Genomic DNA, 16,660 nt, shown 5'->3' on the forward strand with positions numbered 1-16,660 from the left:
GGCGGGGTCACGTTGGCCACTGGACCACAGGATGACAGACCAGTTGGGGTGGGAAGGGACCTCTGGAGACCACCCAGTCCAGCAGCTCTCCCAGAGTAGGCTGCACAGCCAGGCAGGGTTTGAACATCTCCAGAGAAGGAGATGCCGCAGCCTCTCCCAGTGCTCCATCACCCTCAAGGTAAAGAAGTTCTTCCTCATTTTGAGATGGAACTTCTTGTGTCACAGTTTGTGCCCGTTGTGCCTTGTCTGGTCGCTGGACACCACTGAAACAGCCTGTCCCCGTCCTCCTGACGCTCACCCTTGATGCTTTTGATACTCCCCAAACCCCAGGCTCTTTTCTGGGTGACACTCTTTGGGGCAGCAGGGCTTGGTGGGCTCCAAGCTTCCCAACAGCAGCAGAGTCCAAGCTCGTGGTGCACCAAGAGCTGCACCCCCTCCTCCTCCTCCTCCTCCTCCTTCTCCTCCTCGTCCTCCTTGTCCTCATTCTGTTTTGTGGTCAGGCTACAGGGACTTCCTGGTGTTGCACGCAGCTTCTCACCGACCGTTAGGAAAGAGCTTCTGGTTTCAGAGGAGGAAGATTTCAGAGAGGCTCGCCTGGCACGGGTCCTGCTGGGGTACCACCGGTGGTCCTTAGAAAGGAGGTGAGCACGTAGGAAAGCATCCGCTGCTGGAAAATGGTGAGTAAGAACCTGACTTGTGCTGGACCTGGGGACAGGGCGTGGGGTGCGAAGTCATGTCTCCTGCTTGGAAGGGCTTTGGCAGTGTCCTTGCGAGGGGCTGGGTCCTGCAAGGGTCTCCCTTGCTCCTCCTGGAAGACCAAGTCCTCTGGTACATCTGAGCTGGTTGGAGCTTCAGAAGTCTCTGACCAGTTCCTGGGCTCAGTGCAACACTTGCTGGGTGGATATAAACCTGTGTGAAAGAGGAGGAGGCCACCCGCTGCTGCTGCTGCTGCCTCCAGGAGAGCACCCACCAATGCAAAAATCCTGGAACTGATCCTGGTGGCAGCAGTGCTGTGTCCCACAGGGACACCTGAGGGCTCTGGGCACGTCCCAGCTGATGGAACGGCTCCAAAATTGATGGTTACAAACCTCTGAATCATTCGGGTACCAAAAATCCCAGCAGCATGTTTGAGACTCCGGAAAAAGCTGCTTTTTTATTGCTAGTTAGGTGAGAACCCCACTGCCTGGTGTACAGGAAACAGCAAATTGGTGGTGCTTTACCACAGGCTATGGTCAGAGTGCTGCATTTGCAGCATTTACTGGGGATATTGGGGTGACTGCCCGGGGATGCAAGGGGAACTTGCACTTATTTAGGTATATATCCATTAGAGCGCTTATATCTAAAATTATTGCGCTAGCTTCTTTGCATACTAGCCCTTCTGTTGTGAAAGAAAAAAAAAAAATTACGCAAGCACAAACCCATACTGCAATCCTAGAGGGAGGAGAACTTCACAAAGCTTATGGCTTGCCAAGGAGAAGCAGAGCAGCCAGCTCCGGTGCAAAGGGTCACTGTGGCCCAGGGACAAGGGGTGGGAGAAAGATCCCGGAGGGTAAGATGATCCCTCCCCTCCTGTAAGGTCCACCTGAGAAGCTTAGGAAGAATATAAATCCCCGCTACCTGAGCTTGGTGCCCTACCTCAAACCTGACACTCTTCTTCCAAAAGTCGTTCAGCTTCCTCCTGGCAGCCTTTCTCTGGAGGCTTCAGAAAAAGGTGGGGTTTGGTCATTTGGGCAGGCAGGGGCAGCTCTGCGCTGTGGGCAGCACGTCCCAGTTCACGTGTGCACGGTGTGGGCAGCGCAGGAAACGTGCTGGTCACGAAAGTAGGGCAGATCTGCTGCTGCTTGGCCATTAGTTTTGCATGCAGGCTTTGGTAGGATGAGTTTCATCAGCACCGTCCCAGGTTTTCCTCCAGGGAGGGATGCTGATGGCTCTGTGGGGTCTCCTCCACCAACTCCTGACCAGCTGCCCCGGGTTCACCATGGATTTCATGGGAACCAGGACCAGGGCAAGGCAGGTTGCTCCCATCTGAGCCCTGGGCAACCTCTAGATCTCAAATTCTGCCCTCAGGAGCTTTGCTACTAGTAGAGTATAATCCCTCATCCAAGCCCTCTGTGGTGAACGGAGGAGCATCAGGGCAAAAAATGGACTCCATGAAATGCCTCCTGGATGCCCTCATGGCGATGGGACTTGTTCCTGATCTGGTGCAGCCTGGTGTTGTTTTCTCAGACACGTTCTTTGAGCAAAGACCACATTTCATGGAGGAGGCTTAGTGTAAAGCCATGTTGAAAAAATATTGCATTCCCCGGGGCGGGGCTGACTCCTTTTCCCCCACGGTGTTTTCACTAGAGCTTTTCTCAATGGTTGCAGACACACCTCGAGGAAAAAGAGGCCGTGGTGAGGCACCTGCGGGCAAAGCTCCAAGGGAACAGGAAAGACTCCCCCGAAGCGGGCAGGTGGCCGGAGAGTCGCTCTGCAGCATCCCCTGCGATGTCACTGGGACAGAGCCCAGTGCCAGGCTCCAAGGGCGAGCTGCCTCCAGAGCCCCCCTGGACAAGGAGGGTGGACTTCAGCAGGGCTCCTCCATCCCACAGTAAAGGTCGGGGTGTGGGACAGCATTCGTCTCCTCGTTCCATCCGTGAGCCCCCGGGATGGACGGTGCGACTGAAGAAAGGGATTTCTCAGGATGCCAGCTTCCACTCAGCCCCTGCGAAGCCGGGAGGAGGAGATGCGCTGAACAAGGAGGTGGGAGCCACCTCCCATCCTCCCCAGAGAAACCCAGCCCAGCAGACATGGCCACTGGCCAAAGACAAGGGTGCTCCAGTGGTTCCTGCCAAAGGCATCGCTGCTGCAGCCCCCCTGGATGCTGCGGGAAGCTCCCGCAGGACAGGGCACCCAGCTGTGCCCCGCAGGAAGCCTTTGCCACACGTCAAGGCGCTGGGAGTGAGGCCGGCCAAGCCCAGGCGCCCTCCTGTCGTTGATCTGGAGAAGTTTGGTGTGGCTGCACATCCTGGGACACCCCTCTGTCCTGCCGTGGAGCCACCAAGGAGCACGCAGCTGGGTACGGACAGGCGCCTGCAGGTCCCCCGGGAAAGGAAAACCTCCCCAGTTAGAGCCTGGAGCTCTGGGAGATGGAAATAGTGGGGGAGCTGATGGAGAGGTGGAGGCTGGTAGTGCTGAAGGGGCTTTTATAGGCATAGCACGTGGAAATTACACCCCCACCCTGATTTGGTTAGTTTTGATAATTTTTAGGGCAAACTCCTGATTTTTAGGGCCTGGTGTATGATTGCACATTACTTGGTACACTAACCCAGCAGAGCTGCAAAGTTGTACTGCGGATCTTCGTGCCAGCTGTTGGTTGATCTTGGTTGACCAGGCTGGTAACAGCTACGAGGCTGGTGATAAAAATAACGGGATCTTAGCAGAGATGTAGACGTGCCGGCCATCATACAGGGTACAGCAGCATGTTCTGGCTGATGGAGATGCACATGGAGATACCCAGGGCTTGCCCTGATTGTGGTACAGGTCTGGAGTTTGGGGTTTTCAGCACGTTCAAAATACCCATTTTGGCCTCTTCCCCTCTCCTTTTGTCACTGGTCCAGGGAGAAAGTAACGTTAGGGATGTAGCAATGGGAAAATAGGTATTAAAGGTCCCCAGTGAGTTCCCTGATGGGCTGTGCCCCAGTGTGCTGAGAGGGAAGAAAATCTCCAGCTGGGCCATGGAGTAAAAACTCCTCACTGGATCCAGCTGTGCAGTCAGTTTTATGTCTCCACATCCCTCTGCACTAAATCTAGCCCAGGGTGTCTCTGACCTGAGAGTGGGTGATGGAGTTGAGGAGAAAATGTGAAATAATCCCTCACTGCTCTTTTCCATTCCTCTTTTTACCATAGGTAAAAAAAGAGGCTACGTTACATCAGCCCTGATGCAGTTCCCACCGCAGGATGCTCCGAGTGTAACGGGGTAAGGACCAAGGCAGCACTTTTATTCCAGGTGGCTTCCAGGCTGTCCCAACCCGGTGGAAAAGGCACAAGAGGGGACAGCAAGAGGGTCCCAGAATTGCAGAATGGTCAGGGTCAGAAGGGACACGTGTCTGGCTGCTGCCATCCTGCACGCCAGGCTGCTGTGCCACAGTGCTGAGCCCTGTGAGGAGCTGCTGTCCCGCTCTGTCCCACACCTGGGGCCAACCCACCGGTGGTCCAACTGCCTGTTGCCCCCCGTCCTGGCAGCCTCAATGCTGCCCTTGGCCCCCGGTGCTGTTGCTGCAACAGGGCTTGCTAATTGCTGTCTGCCTTGTCGCAGGGATGAAGATGAGCTGTACGATGATGTAGAGCCCGCTGGGCTGCTTGGGAGAGGCAAAGGCTTTCAGCTGTCCCCCATATCCCAGCCACCAGTGTATCGCCACCCCGGAGAAGGTGGGTACAGGAGGGCTGGGATTCTGGTTGGGGTGAGCTCAGAGAGCCTCGAGGTGCCGATGACACTGAGCCTACACTGAGCCTGCTGCTGCCATGCACGGGAGGGGGATGGGTTTCTCTGCTGCCTTGTAAATGGGCATGGGAAACCCTGATCCCTGCCCCCCACACACACACATGCTCAGGGGGCAAACTCAAGCTTTGGGGCCAGGAGGAGAAAGCTTTTGCTGCTGTTTCAGTCTTGTGTCTGGTCTCAGCGGGTGTCTACACCTTATAGCAACCTCACAGCAGCTTCTGTCCCAGGGTTTGGTTTTACAGGTGGAGATGCCGGTCAAGCTTCTAACAGTGTTGCCTTGCTGGCAGCTGCGCAGAGGTAACGGGGGTTTTTACTCTTTCTAAGGGTCCCAAAATGGCCAGGGCTCCTTCCTGCTTTGAAAAAGCTGCTGGTTTAATGGGTTTCTGCTGGGCTTGTGATAGAAATGCCCACGGTGAAGAGCACAAACAGCAGGTTTAAACCTGGCCCGAGAGCCCCAGCAGCCCCCAGAGCTGGTGCAGGAGAACTGATGGGGCAGCAGCCCTGGGGGGGGAGAAGGGGAAGGGGGGCAGCAGCGCGTGGCGTCATCTGAGTTTTCCCATGACTCACAACGACCCTGCAGAGAAGCCCAGGTCTCCCGGAAAATGAAGCCGATGACGCTCAAGGACTGCAAGAAGGAAGAGAAGGCGGACAGGGAGTTTCAGAAGAAATTCAAGGTGAGCAGCGATGAGCAAATTGCTTCCCCTTCCAAGCTCCCCCTCGCCTCCTGAGAAGGGTGCAGTGCACTGGCAGGGAAGAGCTGTGCTCTGCGGAGACCAGCCCATACCCAGGTCACATCTGCCCTGTTCCCCACTGCAACACCCCCAGATCAAACCAGTCCCCAGGACCATCTGGCTGGAGAGGGATCTGTTTCTTCCGAGAAGGGCGAGCGGTGGGAGCTGCCTGGCTCACGCTCCCCTGGGGCAGCCGCTGAGCTGCAGCGCTGCTGTTTGTGTTCCAGTTCGAAGGAAGCATCAACGTCCTGACTCGGATGATGGTCGACCCCGCAGCAACAGAGAAGAGGGGTGGAGGGAAGAACCTGCCACTGCGACGAGGAGAAATTCTTGATGTCATTCAGTTTACAAATCAGGAGCAAATCCTCTGCCGAAACAGCCAGAGGAGGTGTAAGTCTTGGGGGGGGGGGGGGTGGCGGGGCTGAGGCTTTGCGCACAGCGGGGATCACAGCACACAGAGTTTTGGGATCGAGTTTCTTCGTGTGCACATACCCCGGCAGACAGCAGGAGACATCCCCTTGCTGTTCAGAGGGAGCTGACTTACCCTGGGTCTCAAATATTCCTGCTGCTCCTTGCCCAAACGTCCTGCTTTTCCTCCCGCTTGGCACCCACCGTTTAGCTGTTCGCTGGCCTGGTCGTCTCCCTCTGCTCAAAGCCTCTGCGGGTCCCGGAGCCCCTCAGCCACCAGCTCAGCAGGGTTTGCCGCAGGCACGGAGCCCACAAGCCATGTTTGCCCCGAAGGATGCTCCGGTGAAACGGGCTGCAGATCCCCTAGGCAGAGAGACGGGGATCGGGCTCTTCCCACTCAGCTGCTGCCCAGCCTGGCAGGCTCTTTCCCTGCCTTGCCCCGTTCCCTGCCTTGCCCCCCGCAGGTTCCTCCCAAGGGTCCAGCTCGCCTTCCCGGAGCTGAGCTCCTGCTTTGCTCGCAGCTCTCCCTGGGGATGAGCTGCTGCTGAACCTGCCTGTCCTGGGCAGGGGCGGGTGCTGGGGTGAGACCCCATTTGTGTCTCAGCTCCTGGCACGACCCGACGTGCTTCTCCTCTTCTGTTGCAGATGGGTACGTGCCCCGGACTGTGATGCTACACCTGTGAGTACCCCTTCCCTGGCCCCTTCCCCCCAACTCCGTGAGCTGTAGCAATTCCCCAGCGAGTGCATGGCACTGAACTGACCCTGGCCATTGAGTGCCACCTCAAAACCATCCAGCCAAGGCACTGACCACCAGCTAGTTACCCTGGGCTTGGGATCTGCCATTTCTGGTATCAGGAATGGTTCTGGCACTGGGGGCAACATCCTGGGGCACTGCGACCACTCCCCACGCTGTGGACCCTCACGTGGGACCTGCCCAGACACTGCTTAGATGCTGCCGGTGGCACAGCAGGATGGGCCAGCACTTGCCCCTCCGCACGGCTGGGTCTGTGGCTCCTGGCAGCCTGGGGTGGGCTACTGTCACAGCCAGAGCCACGGTCACCCCACACCAAGGGATCCCATCTCCATGGGGAGAGCGTGAGGCTGGGAGGCAGCGGGCAGGGCTGCGCGGTGGATGCTGGAGGAGAGATGACAGATGCAGCAGCAGGAGCTGGCCCTTGTCTCGGCGTCGGGGGGTGGTGGAGACATGGGAGACCAGACTGCTCACAATAACCTGTCTTTTTCCTCACAGGGACGCTGACATCTACGATGATGTTGAGATTTATGGTAGGTGCAGAGGGAACTGTTGCCAAAGCCCCTTCACCAAGCACCGGGCACTGCTGCCTGGCATGGGCAGGCACCAGTGACCCCCACACCAGCACCAGGGCCTCCCCTCCTGCCCCATTGCCACTTCCCTGCCTTCCCTCTCTCCTTCCCCTCTCTGGGATTCTTCTCCAACTCTCTGGGACATCCCTTCCTTGCTCTCAGCTCCCCACAGGTCCTCATGTTCCTCCATTCCCAATTCTGTGGACTTCTCCGTACCCCTTCCCTTCTCAGCTTGCTCTGTCCACTTGCCGCCAGCCCCAGGGACCTTCGATGTCCTTTGAGATGTCTCTGGTCCCCCAGACAACTCGGGATGCCTTTTCTGGAGCAGTTGCTCACTCCCAGCTTGCAAATTCCATCCCCTGGCTCAGAGACAGCTCTGAAGATGGGTCTGGATAGACACAACTGTATTTTAGCTGTGCAGGAGAGCAAACATTTTATCTAATTCTGCTGCCTGGCAGGTTGAGCGATCCATGCTAAAGCCGAAGGCACAAGACAGCATCAACAGAGGCCTCCCCAAGGGCTGAAACACAAGCAGCGCTGCATGTCGGCTCCTGCTTTGGAAGGAGTTCTGCTCCCTCTGAAAAAGCCTGCAAAAGCCGCCGTGTCCCTGCCGAAACAGCAGTGAGGCCGTTCAGCACACTGGGGCTGCAGGGGTCCTGTCCCACAGGGGCAGGGGTTCACAGAGATCCTGGGGTCACACCTTCTCCCTGGCTTTGTTTTGCCTGTGTAAAATATGGCAGTGGTTTGAGAGGGTTTCATGGTCTTTTTTTTTTTTTGGTTGGGGGGTAAAATCTGAGCCAGAGAGGTTTTAATTCAGAGAGGTTTCAATATTTTCCCATTCCCAGAGCATCCTCAGCCTGGGAATAGCGCTTCCTTCCCTGGGCGTTGACCCACCTCGTCCTTCAGCTGCCTCCTGCACCGCTCTTCTGCCCCAGTGAGACTCCGGAGTAAAACCGGTCACAGAAATACCCTAAAATATTGTGGGCAGCGATGGTGATCGACATAATAATCAGTCCCAGCAGCATCCTGCAGCCTCGAGGCAGCTTCCCTACAAAGCTGCTGGGAGGCAGGTCTGCTGGGGCAGATATTCCTGGGGGAACGTTCAGGCTGGTGGGATGAGCAGGTCACCTTGGGGGATTCTCCAGTTTCTTGGGAAGCGATTTGCCCCTGCAAGCTTTGCCCTCACGAAGCCTTTATGGATGTGGGGGAGGAGTGGGGGATGCTCAGCACCGGTGGGAGCACAGCCCCGTGGCAGCCTCTGATGGCAGGACCCAGATCCTGTTGGATCAGCTGTGATGGCATGGGGGTTCCAGGGCTGAACCCCTGACCCAGCCTGCAGCACACAGCCCCTGCCCCGGGGGGCGGAGGGTTAACCGGGGAGGGTTTGGTTAACCAGCACAGGCGGGATGCCAAGCACAGATTAACCAGTTGAAGACGTCACTTTCCATTACGGGAAAGGCTCCCACATCGCCCTGAAGCTTTTGGTCCCGGAGATTAGTTGCTGGAGCGCTGGGCTCCCGGCAAAGGGCAGGGGTCCGTCGGCGCGGCAGCACCCAGGGGCGATGCGGAGCGCCGGGAGCTGCTCCAAGGGGCATCGCCTGGGCAGCTGAGGACAAACATGTGGGAGCGGGTCAGGAGAGCTCTGCTGAACTCGCTGTCCACCACCTTCCGGCACATCTGGAAGTGGGTACGGGCTTTCTGGCATAAAAATGGCCTCTTGACCCTGTCGATGCTGTCGGTTGCCACCGGGTGCCTGCTGGGGTTCCTGCTGCGGGTGCTGGAGCTGACGGAGCTGGTAAGGACGGGGATGGGAGCAAGGGGATGGAGCAGGGCGGTTGGGGCAACCAGCCTTGGTGCCAGCCAGGCGTCACCATCAAGGACCCACATGGGCACAACCCCAAAAGCAGAGGCTCCTGCCCAAGAAAACCACCTCTCGGGGCAGGTTTTTCCCCTTGACTTTTTTTTTTTACCAAAAAACTGCCAACAAATGCCAAAGGTAGGAGTGGGGGGCTCCGGGATGAACCCCGTGGGGCTGCAGGAGCCTTCAGGTGGGGTGGGGATGGGAAGGGGGGGAAGGATGCTTGGCTGCTAGATGCTCAGTAACAGAATCCCCCCAACCCAAACATCAGTGCAGGGTGTGAGGGGTAAGCTCCCGCTGTTACTGTCCCCAGCTGCTCAGATGCTCAACCAAAGAACGTTTCCACTTTCTGGAGAGGGCCCAGCAAATCAATATGTGGCTGGCAGAGAGGCTGGGGGCTCCAAGGGGTCACCTTCCTCTGAGGAACCTTGGAGACAAATGCATTGGAGAAAATGAGGTGCGTTTACTCAGCACTTTCTAGGAGCATCGTGCTGTTAAACGTCACCGCGCTAAAATCCACGGGGCTGAGCCCGGGAGGAGAGATGCTGCTTCAGGGAGAGCTCGGCCAGCGCTGGAACTTCCCAGTGTCACTCGCTAGGACTTAGCAAAGCCTTGCCACTTCCATTACGCACTTCAGCATCACTGCCCACAGCAGGGATGATCTTGTTACTTAATTGAGGCTGGGTGTAATCTCCCTGCATCCCAGCACACACCTGCAAGAGCGCAGCAGCCGCCCACACTGGGCTTGAGGCTGGGAGCTCCTGCCCCTCGCCCTGCCATGCACCGAGTTCACCCGTCCTCTGCCCCCCTCCTGTCCTGCCCTGTTGCCACAGCCCCGCACCTGGTCCCCAGCAGCCACTTCTCTGTTAGAGCCTTTTGTCCCAGAATCCGCAGACGAGGGGTGGAGCAGCCGGTCCCCACTTTCCTTCCTGCCTGGGGAAGTGCCACGAAGCTGAGACACCCCCTGACAAAAGAGATGCTGTTCAAATCGGGGGCTCCTTGCCCCCAGCTGGGCATCCCATGGCTGTGCCCAACAGGAGCTGCTGTGCGTGGGCCACATGGGTGGCTTGGTGCGGGGCAGCTGGTGGGGCACTGATTGCAATAGTTTGGCATCCCTTAAAGCCCAGTGGGGCTGGTTACTTGGGAGTAACCAAAAGTACCTGCTCGATTTGGGGCCATCTCAGCAACGTGGCACCTCTACAGCGGCACAAGGGCTGGGGGGCAGCAGGGGAGGGAGGGCAGGTGGATGGATGGATTGATGGAGTGAGGGGTGGATGGACTGATGGAGTGGGGGATGGATGAATTGATGGAGCAAGGGATGGACAGATTGACGGAGTGAGGGATGGACGGATTGATGGAGCGAGGGGTGGATGGATTGATGGAGCGAGGGGTGGATGGATTGATGGAGCCAGGGGTGGATGGATTGATGGAGCCAGGGGTGGGTGGATTGATGGAGCGAGGGGTGGACGGATTGATGGAGTGAGGGGTGGGTGGATTGATGGAGCGAGGGGTGGGTGGATTGATGGAGCGAGGGGTGGGTGGATTGATGGAGCGAGGGGTGGGTGGATGGAGGCCTGGCAGGAACTCAGCAGCCAAAAGGATGGTGGCTGTTGCTGAGAGATGGGTGGAGGAAGGGAGGGAGGGATGCTGGCCAGGTGGCTGCTGGTCTCGCAGACTCCTCACTCTTCCTTTGGTCATGGCTGTGGAATCCTGGCTTCGGGGGTCTCTCTCCAGGCAGCCCTTCCCCACACCCATGTGAGGAATGCAAGGGGTGGGCAGACGCCACGGGGTGGACACCCCGGACACCCTGGCCTCTCCCCGAGCTCGGCTTTGCCATTTGCAGCCACAAGGTTTTTCCACCGTTTGCTGCCGGCACCAGGGCACCGTTGCACACGCGGTCGAGCCTCTGCTCTTCAACAAGAGCAACAGCGTTCAGGAGGAGCCAGCGGTGGGGCCATGGGGACCACGGCCTAGAGGGTGGTGGACCCCATGGATGTTTTTGAGAGGGGACCAGCCTCACATGCCCTTCCTGGTTCACAGCCAGGTTTCCCCACGTGGCCAGTATTTCCCACCCCTGACCCAGCTCCTGTTAAGGGACAGCCAGAGAAACGGCACCTCTGAGTGTCTCAAGGAGCGGCTGCCGTCTCAGAACCCAGCTCAGAGCTGCGTTTGGTTGGGAAAAAGACAAATTTATCAAGTTCAAGCCCTTAAACTGCAATTAGCGTCTGCTAAGCTCTCACCTGACATAGCAGCTCTGCTCTACCTGCAGGAGAAGCAGTACTTTTCCTTCCCTGGAGAACTCCTCATGAGGATGCTGAAGATGCTGATCCTGCCCTTGATCACCTCCAGGTGAGACATCATCTTCTGCTTCTAAAGTACCGTCTCCATCGCACCCATGGGATTGCCCTGTGACCCCCCCTGGAGAAGATCACTCCCCAACTGCCTGGGGTGAGAATAACCCTGGCCTGCAGCAGCCAGGTACCAAGCAGCAACCCCTGGCTTGGTGTCCATCTCTTTCCCATGATTTCCCAGCGATGGAAATCCTCACCTGGACTTGGTAGACACCAGCCCCCAGGTCAGACACCTGCGCTGCCTGGGGTGTTTCCCTTCTTTTTGGGCTGAGCCAGCTGGCGGTGCTGGGACCATCCCTGGGCAGTTGGTGATGGGCAGCTGTTTAAATGCAAAGCAGATTTCCTTACTTAGAGCGTTTTGAGATAGTTTGGGTAGAAACAACAAGCACCCCTCAGTCTTGTGTCTGCGTTTGCAAACCCCACTTTTATGAGCCTGTCCAGTTCTAGAAAGTCTAAGCAAGGTCTTGAAAAGCTTATATGGATTTACATAATTCAAACAATTGCTGGCACGTGCTCGTTATAAAGACCCAAACAATTAGCTCTACATTCCCTCAAGGACGTGTCACTTCTGCATTGTTTTTCAGAGATTTCTTGCTGCCTCATTTGCCTTTGCTTTATTGTTGGGAGCAGAGTGGCTCTATCCTGGCCCCACTTGATCTTTTTGGCATCAGCCCTTGTTGAGCTGCTTTCTTTTCCCCACCAGGATTTCATACCCCCTGCCCCGCTGCCTGGGTCTTCCTTGGCTCTCGGGATGCTCTCAGCCTCTCGCAGCTCAGTGGTGCTGGCTCATGCCAGGCAACCCCTCTCCCGCCTGTGGATGCGGGATTTGCACAGGGCTCCCAGGATTTGATTTGCACGTTGAACCAGGTTTTTTTCTTCTTTTAATTACTGAATGACGGTGAAGTGGTGTCTTCCCTCTACGCACCATCCCAGAGGGGACTGGGCACACGGTGGGGAAGGATTTGTCCAGATCAGGGCTCACCTCTGGAGCTCCCCAAGCCTCATATTGGAAAGCGTCACCCACCTCCGCGTTGCTTTTGTGGCCTCTCTTGAGCTTCCCAGGGTCTCTCTCCTCCTGGACATGTGGCTGCTGGAGGGGGTCTGTGGGCAGGCCACCACCTCAGCCACCCGTCCCTTGTGTGTCCCCAAGGGTGGCATTAACCCTCTCAGCCCCCATCTCTATCACGTCCCACCGGGGGGCTGTTGGACCACCGCCAGATGCTGTCAGCAGGCTGGGCCAGGCTCTGCAGAGCCCCGGGGGGGGGGGGGGGGCTGGAGCAGTGAAAGTCAGCAGCCAGGAGCTTGGTGTGGGGCTGGGGGCACATGGGGCACGCTGCAGCCCCCCAGCAGTCCCATTTGCCCCCAGTACCAGCACCCCTGCTGGTGCAGCCTGTAATACCCTCCCTATTTTTAGAGCAGTTTTGTTTAAAAGTAGCTTATGGGCTACTTCTTAGGAAAGCTTATGTGTACGTGGAGTCTGAACCAGCAGCTCTCTCCCCGGGGAGTGGGGTCTGTCCTCACCACGATTCTATAAACCTTGCTAATACCTTTCTTTGCCGTTCGCAGTGACATACGGCAGCAGCACAGGGTGTCGGAGACTTAAGAGAACAGTGTCACACAAGAAAAGGGCAGTGCTAGTTCTTCACCATCAAAGTCCACTAAGAACGTTTACTTCTTATCTTTTGGAGAAAACAGAAAACTTGGCCAGACCTTGAGAAGGGACTTGGGGCGCTTTGCAGTCCAGCCTGGGGGGGCCCAAGGCCATCCTGGGTGTGAGATGCTGCAGGCACAGGCACGTGGATGTGCAAGAGCTTGGTGATGCCTTTAAGCTTGGGTTAAGAAAATGTCTGTAGCAACTTCTCCCACCTTGGAGCTTTTCCCCATCAGATGCATCCTGTGCAGTTTTGGGAGCAGACACTGACCACAATCTTTTCTGCTGCAGCCTCATGTCCGGGCTGGCCACCATGGACTCCAAGGCCTGCGGGAAGATGGGGGTGATCACCATCACCTACTACCTTTGGACCACCTTCATGGCAGTGACCGTCGGGATCATCCTCGTGGTCAGCATCCACCCCGGCGCAGCTGCCCAGAAGGACAACTACTCTGTGGGGAAAGTGGTGCTCAGCTCCGCCGACGCGTTACTGGATTTGATCAGGTATGTTGCAGGATTTCACGAGGAGCCAAACTGACGGTGGCATTTCACAGCCAAGATCTTCCCAAAAGGCTCTGGGCTCCTGGGAGACACCAGGATGGAAATGGGAGAGCCGTCGGCCAAGCTGACCAGGCACCAGCAGCCCCGAGCTCAGCGGTGTGTGTGGGTGTTTCTCCCCACACATGTCCCTCTGGCCACTCTGTCACCCCCCCCAGCTTTCCTCCCAGAGCCACCAGAAAAGCGTGGTGCAGCAGGAGGGAACAGAGGGATTAAAATTCCCTGCAAAGGCCGGGGGCTCTCCCCCCGCCCCCCCAGCCGTGCCGTGCCAAGCCCTGCAGCCCCCAGCAAGGGAAAAGCAAGCCGGAGCTGGCTGCGGGCTGGATTAAGGCAGCGGATGGACGAGAGCTCGCTGGGGAAGGGGTGCAGCACGGCCCCGGGGGCTGGGGCAGAATCTCCATGTCTGGAGGCACTGGGGCGACTGGATAAGGCTCTGAGCATCCTGCTCCAGGGGGTCCTGCACTGCGCAAGGGGCTGATGTCTGTCCCAGCCTCGGGTTTTCCATGAGTCCAGTCGGTTCCCAGTCCTGCCCATCGTCCTCCTCCCAGCCTCTCCTCGCCACCAGCCTCGCAGAGACCACTCAGCTGCTGTTGGCTGTAAGGGGGCTCCCGTTGGCCTTGTGCCCCGCCACGAGGCGCCCCCCAGGCTGCTCCCTGGGGGCTCACAGCGTGCTCTGACCCCCGCGCCATTGCTCTCTTACAGGAACATGTTTCCTTCTAACCTGATCGAAGCTTCGTTCCAGCAGGTGAGTTCACCGTGAGCGGCTGGGATGGAGCTCAGCTCCGGGGCGGGGGGCTGCTCTCCCCACCTGGGGGCTCTTCCCCACACCCAGCCCCCTCCCTCCCCACCCTGCCTGTCCCCAGGTTTCTGCTCCCCCCAGGGTGGGCACACAAGAGTGGGAGGGTGCTGCTCTTTTCACCTTGTACCGCCTGAAAAGCAAACTTTGAACCCCCAGCACCACCAGCACCGTTCACAGCAGCGTGGAGCCCCCTGCCAGCAGGACCCTGACCTCGCTGCTTTGCTCTTCTTCCAGTACCGAACCGTTCTTGTCCCGGTGGTGAAGTCTCCCGTCTTGCCAAAGATCCCAGCGAAATCACTCAGTTTTATTTACTTTGCACCCGACGACCAAAACCCCGAAATTCATCGGCCTGTGTTCCTCGAGCTGACGCCGTCACCCGAGATGACCTACAGGACTCTGCCGGGGACCAACAACGAGATGAACGTCTTGGGAATCGTCATCTTCTCAGCAACGATAGGTACCCGCGGTGCAGAGGGGGCTCGGCGCTGTGCCCCAGCCTGCAGGGGTGCTCAGCCACGGGGGGGCAAGTGCTGTGGCCACCGATGTAGAGATGCTGAGGGACAAGGTTATTGGAGCTCTAACTGCTCAAGTCCCTGGGGAACGGGGCACAGCAGGGAGCTTGTACCAGCACCTTTGAGGGCACCATCCATACCAGAGCTCAAAAAAGGGGTTGAGCATGGAGGAGGCTGTTTTCCTCCTGGATTTTCCATGGGAGCCTTCACACCCAAGGTCCTGAGGGTTTTCAAATCATAATGTTGAGCTGGCGAGTCCTTCTTACGAAGTCTGCTGACCCCCACTGGCAGTGTCCAAACTCCCTGGGCAGGCAGCGGGTGGAAGCTGGGTCAGAATTAGTGCGTGGTCACAAACGTGTGGAAATTTGTAACAGGATTTTTGGGAGAAGGTAAGAAAACCTCCCACGTGGAGCAGCTTGCAACCCTGCGGGGCCGTGGTGCTCTGCAGCCATCTCAGGAGGGAAGGGGCAGAGGTTGGATGGAGAGGACACGTGCGAGGGAGAGGGAGGAAGAAGGTTTAAAGGGGAGAAAGTCATGGGAAGGAGGAACTCGGAGCTGACTCAAAGCGTAAGGCAGAAGGACACTGGGCGCGAGGCTGAGTGAGAAAAGAAGGGACGAATCAGGACGGGAAAGAGTAGGAGGAGATGAGATGAGCATGGGGTCAGGATTACGTGGAGATTAAGAGATGAGGGCAAAGAGCTTGAATTTAGTGTATAAGGAACCAAAAAGCCAATTAGGGGATTTGAGGGTAGCACAGCACCGGAGCGCGCCAGCCTGCCACCGGGGCCGGAGCGCGGCCAGTATTAATGGCCACGGTACAGCCAGCGCCTGGAGGAGACGGACACAGCGAGACTGGGAAGAGACAGATCCACGTAAAGATCCTTATGGACAAAAGAGACGGCTATGGCAGACTCCTGGCCCAGGGTCCAACCCTATCTGCAGACCCAGACACCCAGGGATTGCGCCAAGCTCCTGCTCACGGACACGTGTCCTCCTCCTGCCCAGCCAAACAGGCACAGAGAAGCCGCTTTTCTCCTCTGGGATTTCCACCCCAGCACCCTGCCAGCGTGGGAGTGAGGATCAGCGCTGGGTTAGGATGCGGCAGGATCACCCGAGCCAGCCCTGGTCACCCGGCTGCCCTTCCTGGGTGTTGCACGGGATGGGTCAGAGCTCCATGAAGCCACAGACCAGCAGAGCATCAGCACCTGCACCAGGGATGGGCAGCTTGGACAAGGGCAGTAGTACAGCCAGGGGCAGCTTTACTGCAGGGGGGTGTCAAATTGGCGGGGGTTGCCTGGCAGAAAAGGGGGGGGGGGAATGAGGGGGACGGACAGAGAAGGCCAGGCGATGCAGCCCTGTGCCATGGGAGATGGGATCAGCTCCTCCTCGCAGCAAGGAGGGGAGGCCAAGTGGAAGCTGGGTGAGATCTCAGCAAAGGGTGTTTGTGTCCGATTCCAAAATTAGGCAGTTTTTCTGGACCTGAGACCAAGGTGTCCATGCAGCAGGCGCTGGATACCTGGCGTGTCCGTGCTGTGGATGGTACCACAGCTCCAGCGATGGCCGACACCAAGCATCGCCACCCATCTCCAATGCTTCTGAAATCCAGGAAAGGGCAGAAACTTAAAAGTTCCTTGAAGTACCCCGTCCATTTGCTAGGGTCACCTTCTCCAAAGCAGCTCTCTGGAGGACCTGAAGAGCAAGGGATGCCTTTCAAACCAGCTGTTATGACCACAAAACACTGGATGAATATCCAGAGAGCTGAGATTTAAACACGCCAAGCCTTGCCTCATTTCTCAAAGTCCTGACAAAGGTCACCCTATCTCATCTCTTTCCTGCGCAAGCCACGAGGTCCAGCTACCGGCCAAGGGTCTCCAGGAGCCCTCAGCCCAGAGGGACAAGAGAGATGAGACAAGTTTCTGACTGTTGTCTTCCTTCCCAGACTGAAGCAGACCCTTGTGCTTCAGAAGGAATTTTAGTTGATGGGAC

The 16,660-nt window shown here is 57.5% G+C and overlaps 2 protein-coding genes and 1 long non-coding RNA gene across 9 annotated transcripts in view; 2 read left to right on the plus strand and 1 right to left on the minus strand.

Annotated features, from left to right (window-relative positions):
- PRAM1 (PML-RARA regulated adaptor molecule 1) lies at positions 1-7,397 on the plus strand. 5 transcript variants are annotated; one of them, XM_080385164.1, is made up of 11 exons: positions 1-178; positions 501-677; positions 2,368-3,058; positions 3,889-3,958; positions 4,298-4,410; positions 4,711-4,780; positions 5,064-5,157; positions 5,309-5,365; positions 5,442-5,604; positions 6,268-6,301; positions 6,872-7,397. In XM_080385164.1, the coding sequence occupies exons 2-11, from the start codon at positions 675-677 to the stop codon at positions 6,984-6,986; spliced, it is 1,410 nt and encodes a 469-aa protein (XP_080241290.1). In that variant the 5' UTR covers positions 1-178; positions 501-674; the 3' UTR covers positions 6,987-7,397. The 5 variants fall into 5 exon arrangements, with proteins under 5 accessions (XP_080241290.1, XP_080241289.1, XP_080241291.1 ...); XM_080385163.1 differs by having other exon boundaries at positions 1-677; XM_080385165.1 differs by having other exon boundaries at positions 1-677; positions 4,726-4,780.
- The window catches only part of LOC308062903 (excitatory amino acid transporter 5-like), a 24,380-nt gene continuing 14,033 nt past the window's right edge, over positions 6,314-16,660 (plus strand). The window contains exons 1-7 of one of the 3 annotated variants that reach the window (XM_080385142.1): positions 6,314-6,906; positions 7,404-8,740; positions 9,117-9,260; positions 11,073-11,152; positions 13,097-13,309; positions 14,066-14,108; positions 14,397-14,619. In XM_080385142.1, the coding sequence (XP_080241268.1) occupies positions 8,564-8,740; positions 9,117-9,260; positions 11,073-11,152; positions 13,097-13,309; positions 14,066-14,108; positions 14,397-14,619 (880 nt within the window). In that variant the 5' untranslated portion in view covers positions 6,314-6,906; positions 7,404-8,563. Of the gene's footprint in view, positions 6,907-7,403; positions 11,153-13,096; positions 13,310-14,065; positions 14,109-14,396; positions 14,620-16,660 lie in introns of those variants that run through there. The other 2 variants (XM_080385143.1, XM_080385141.1) reach the window with 2 other exon arrangements.
- The window catches only part of LOC308062927, a 7,095-nt gene continuing 5,393 nt past the window's right edge, over positions 14,959-16,660 (minus strand). The window contains exon 7 of the long non-coding RNA XR_013927750.1: positions 14,959-16,363. This is a non-coding gene — a long non-coding RNA (uncharacterized lncRNA). The remainder of the gene's footprint in view (positions 16,364-16,660) is intronic.

The sequence above is a fragment of the Falco punctatus genome, assembly GCF_963210335.1.
Source record: "Falco punctatus genome assembly, chromosome: 4".
In the NCBI taxonomy this organism is placed as follows: domain Eukaryota; kingdom Metazoa; phylum Chordata; class Aves; order Falconiformes; family Falconidae; genus Falco; species Falco punctatus.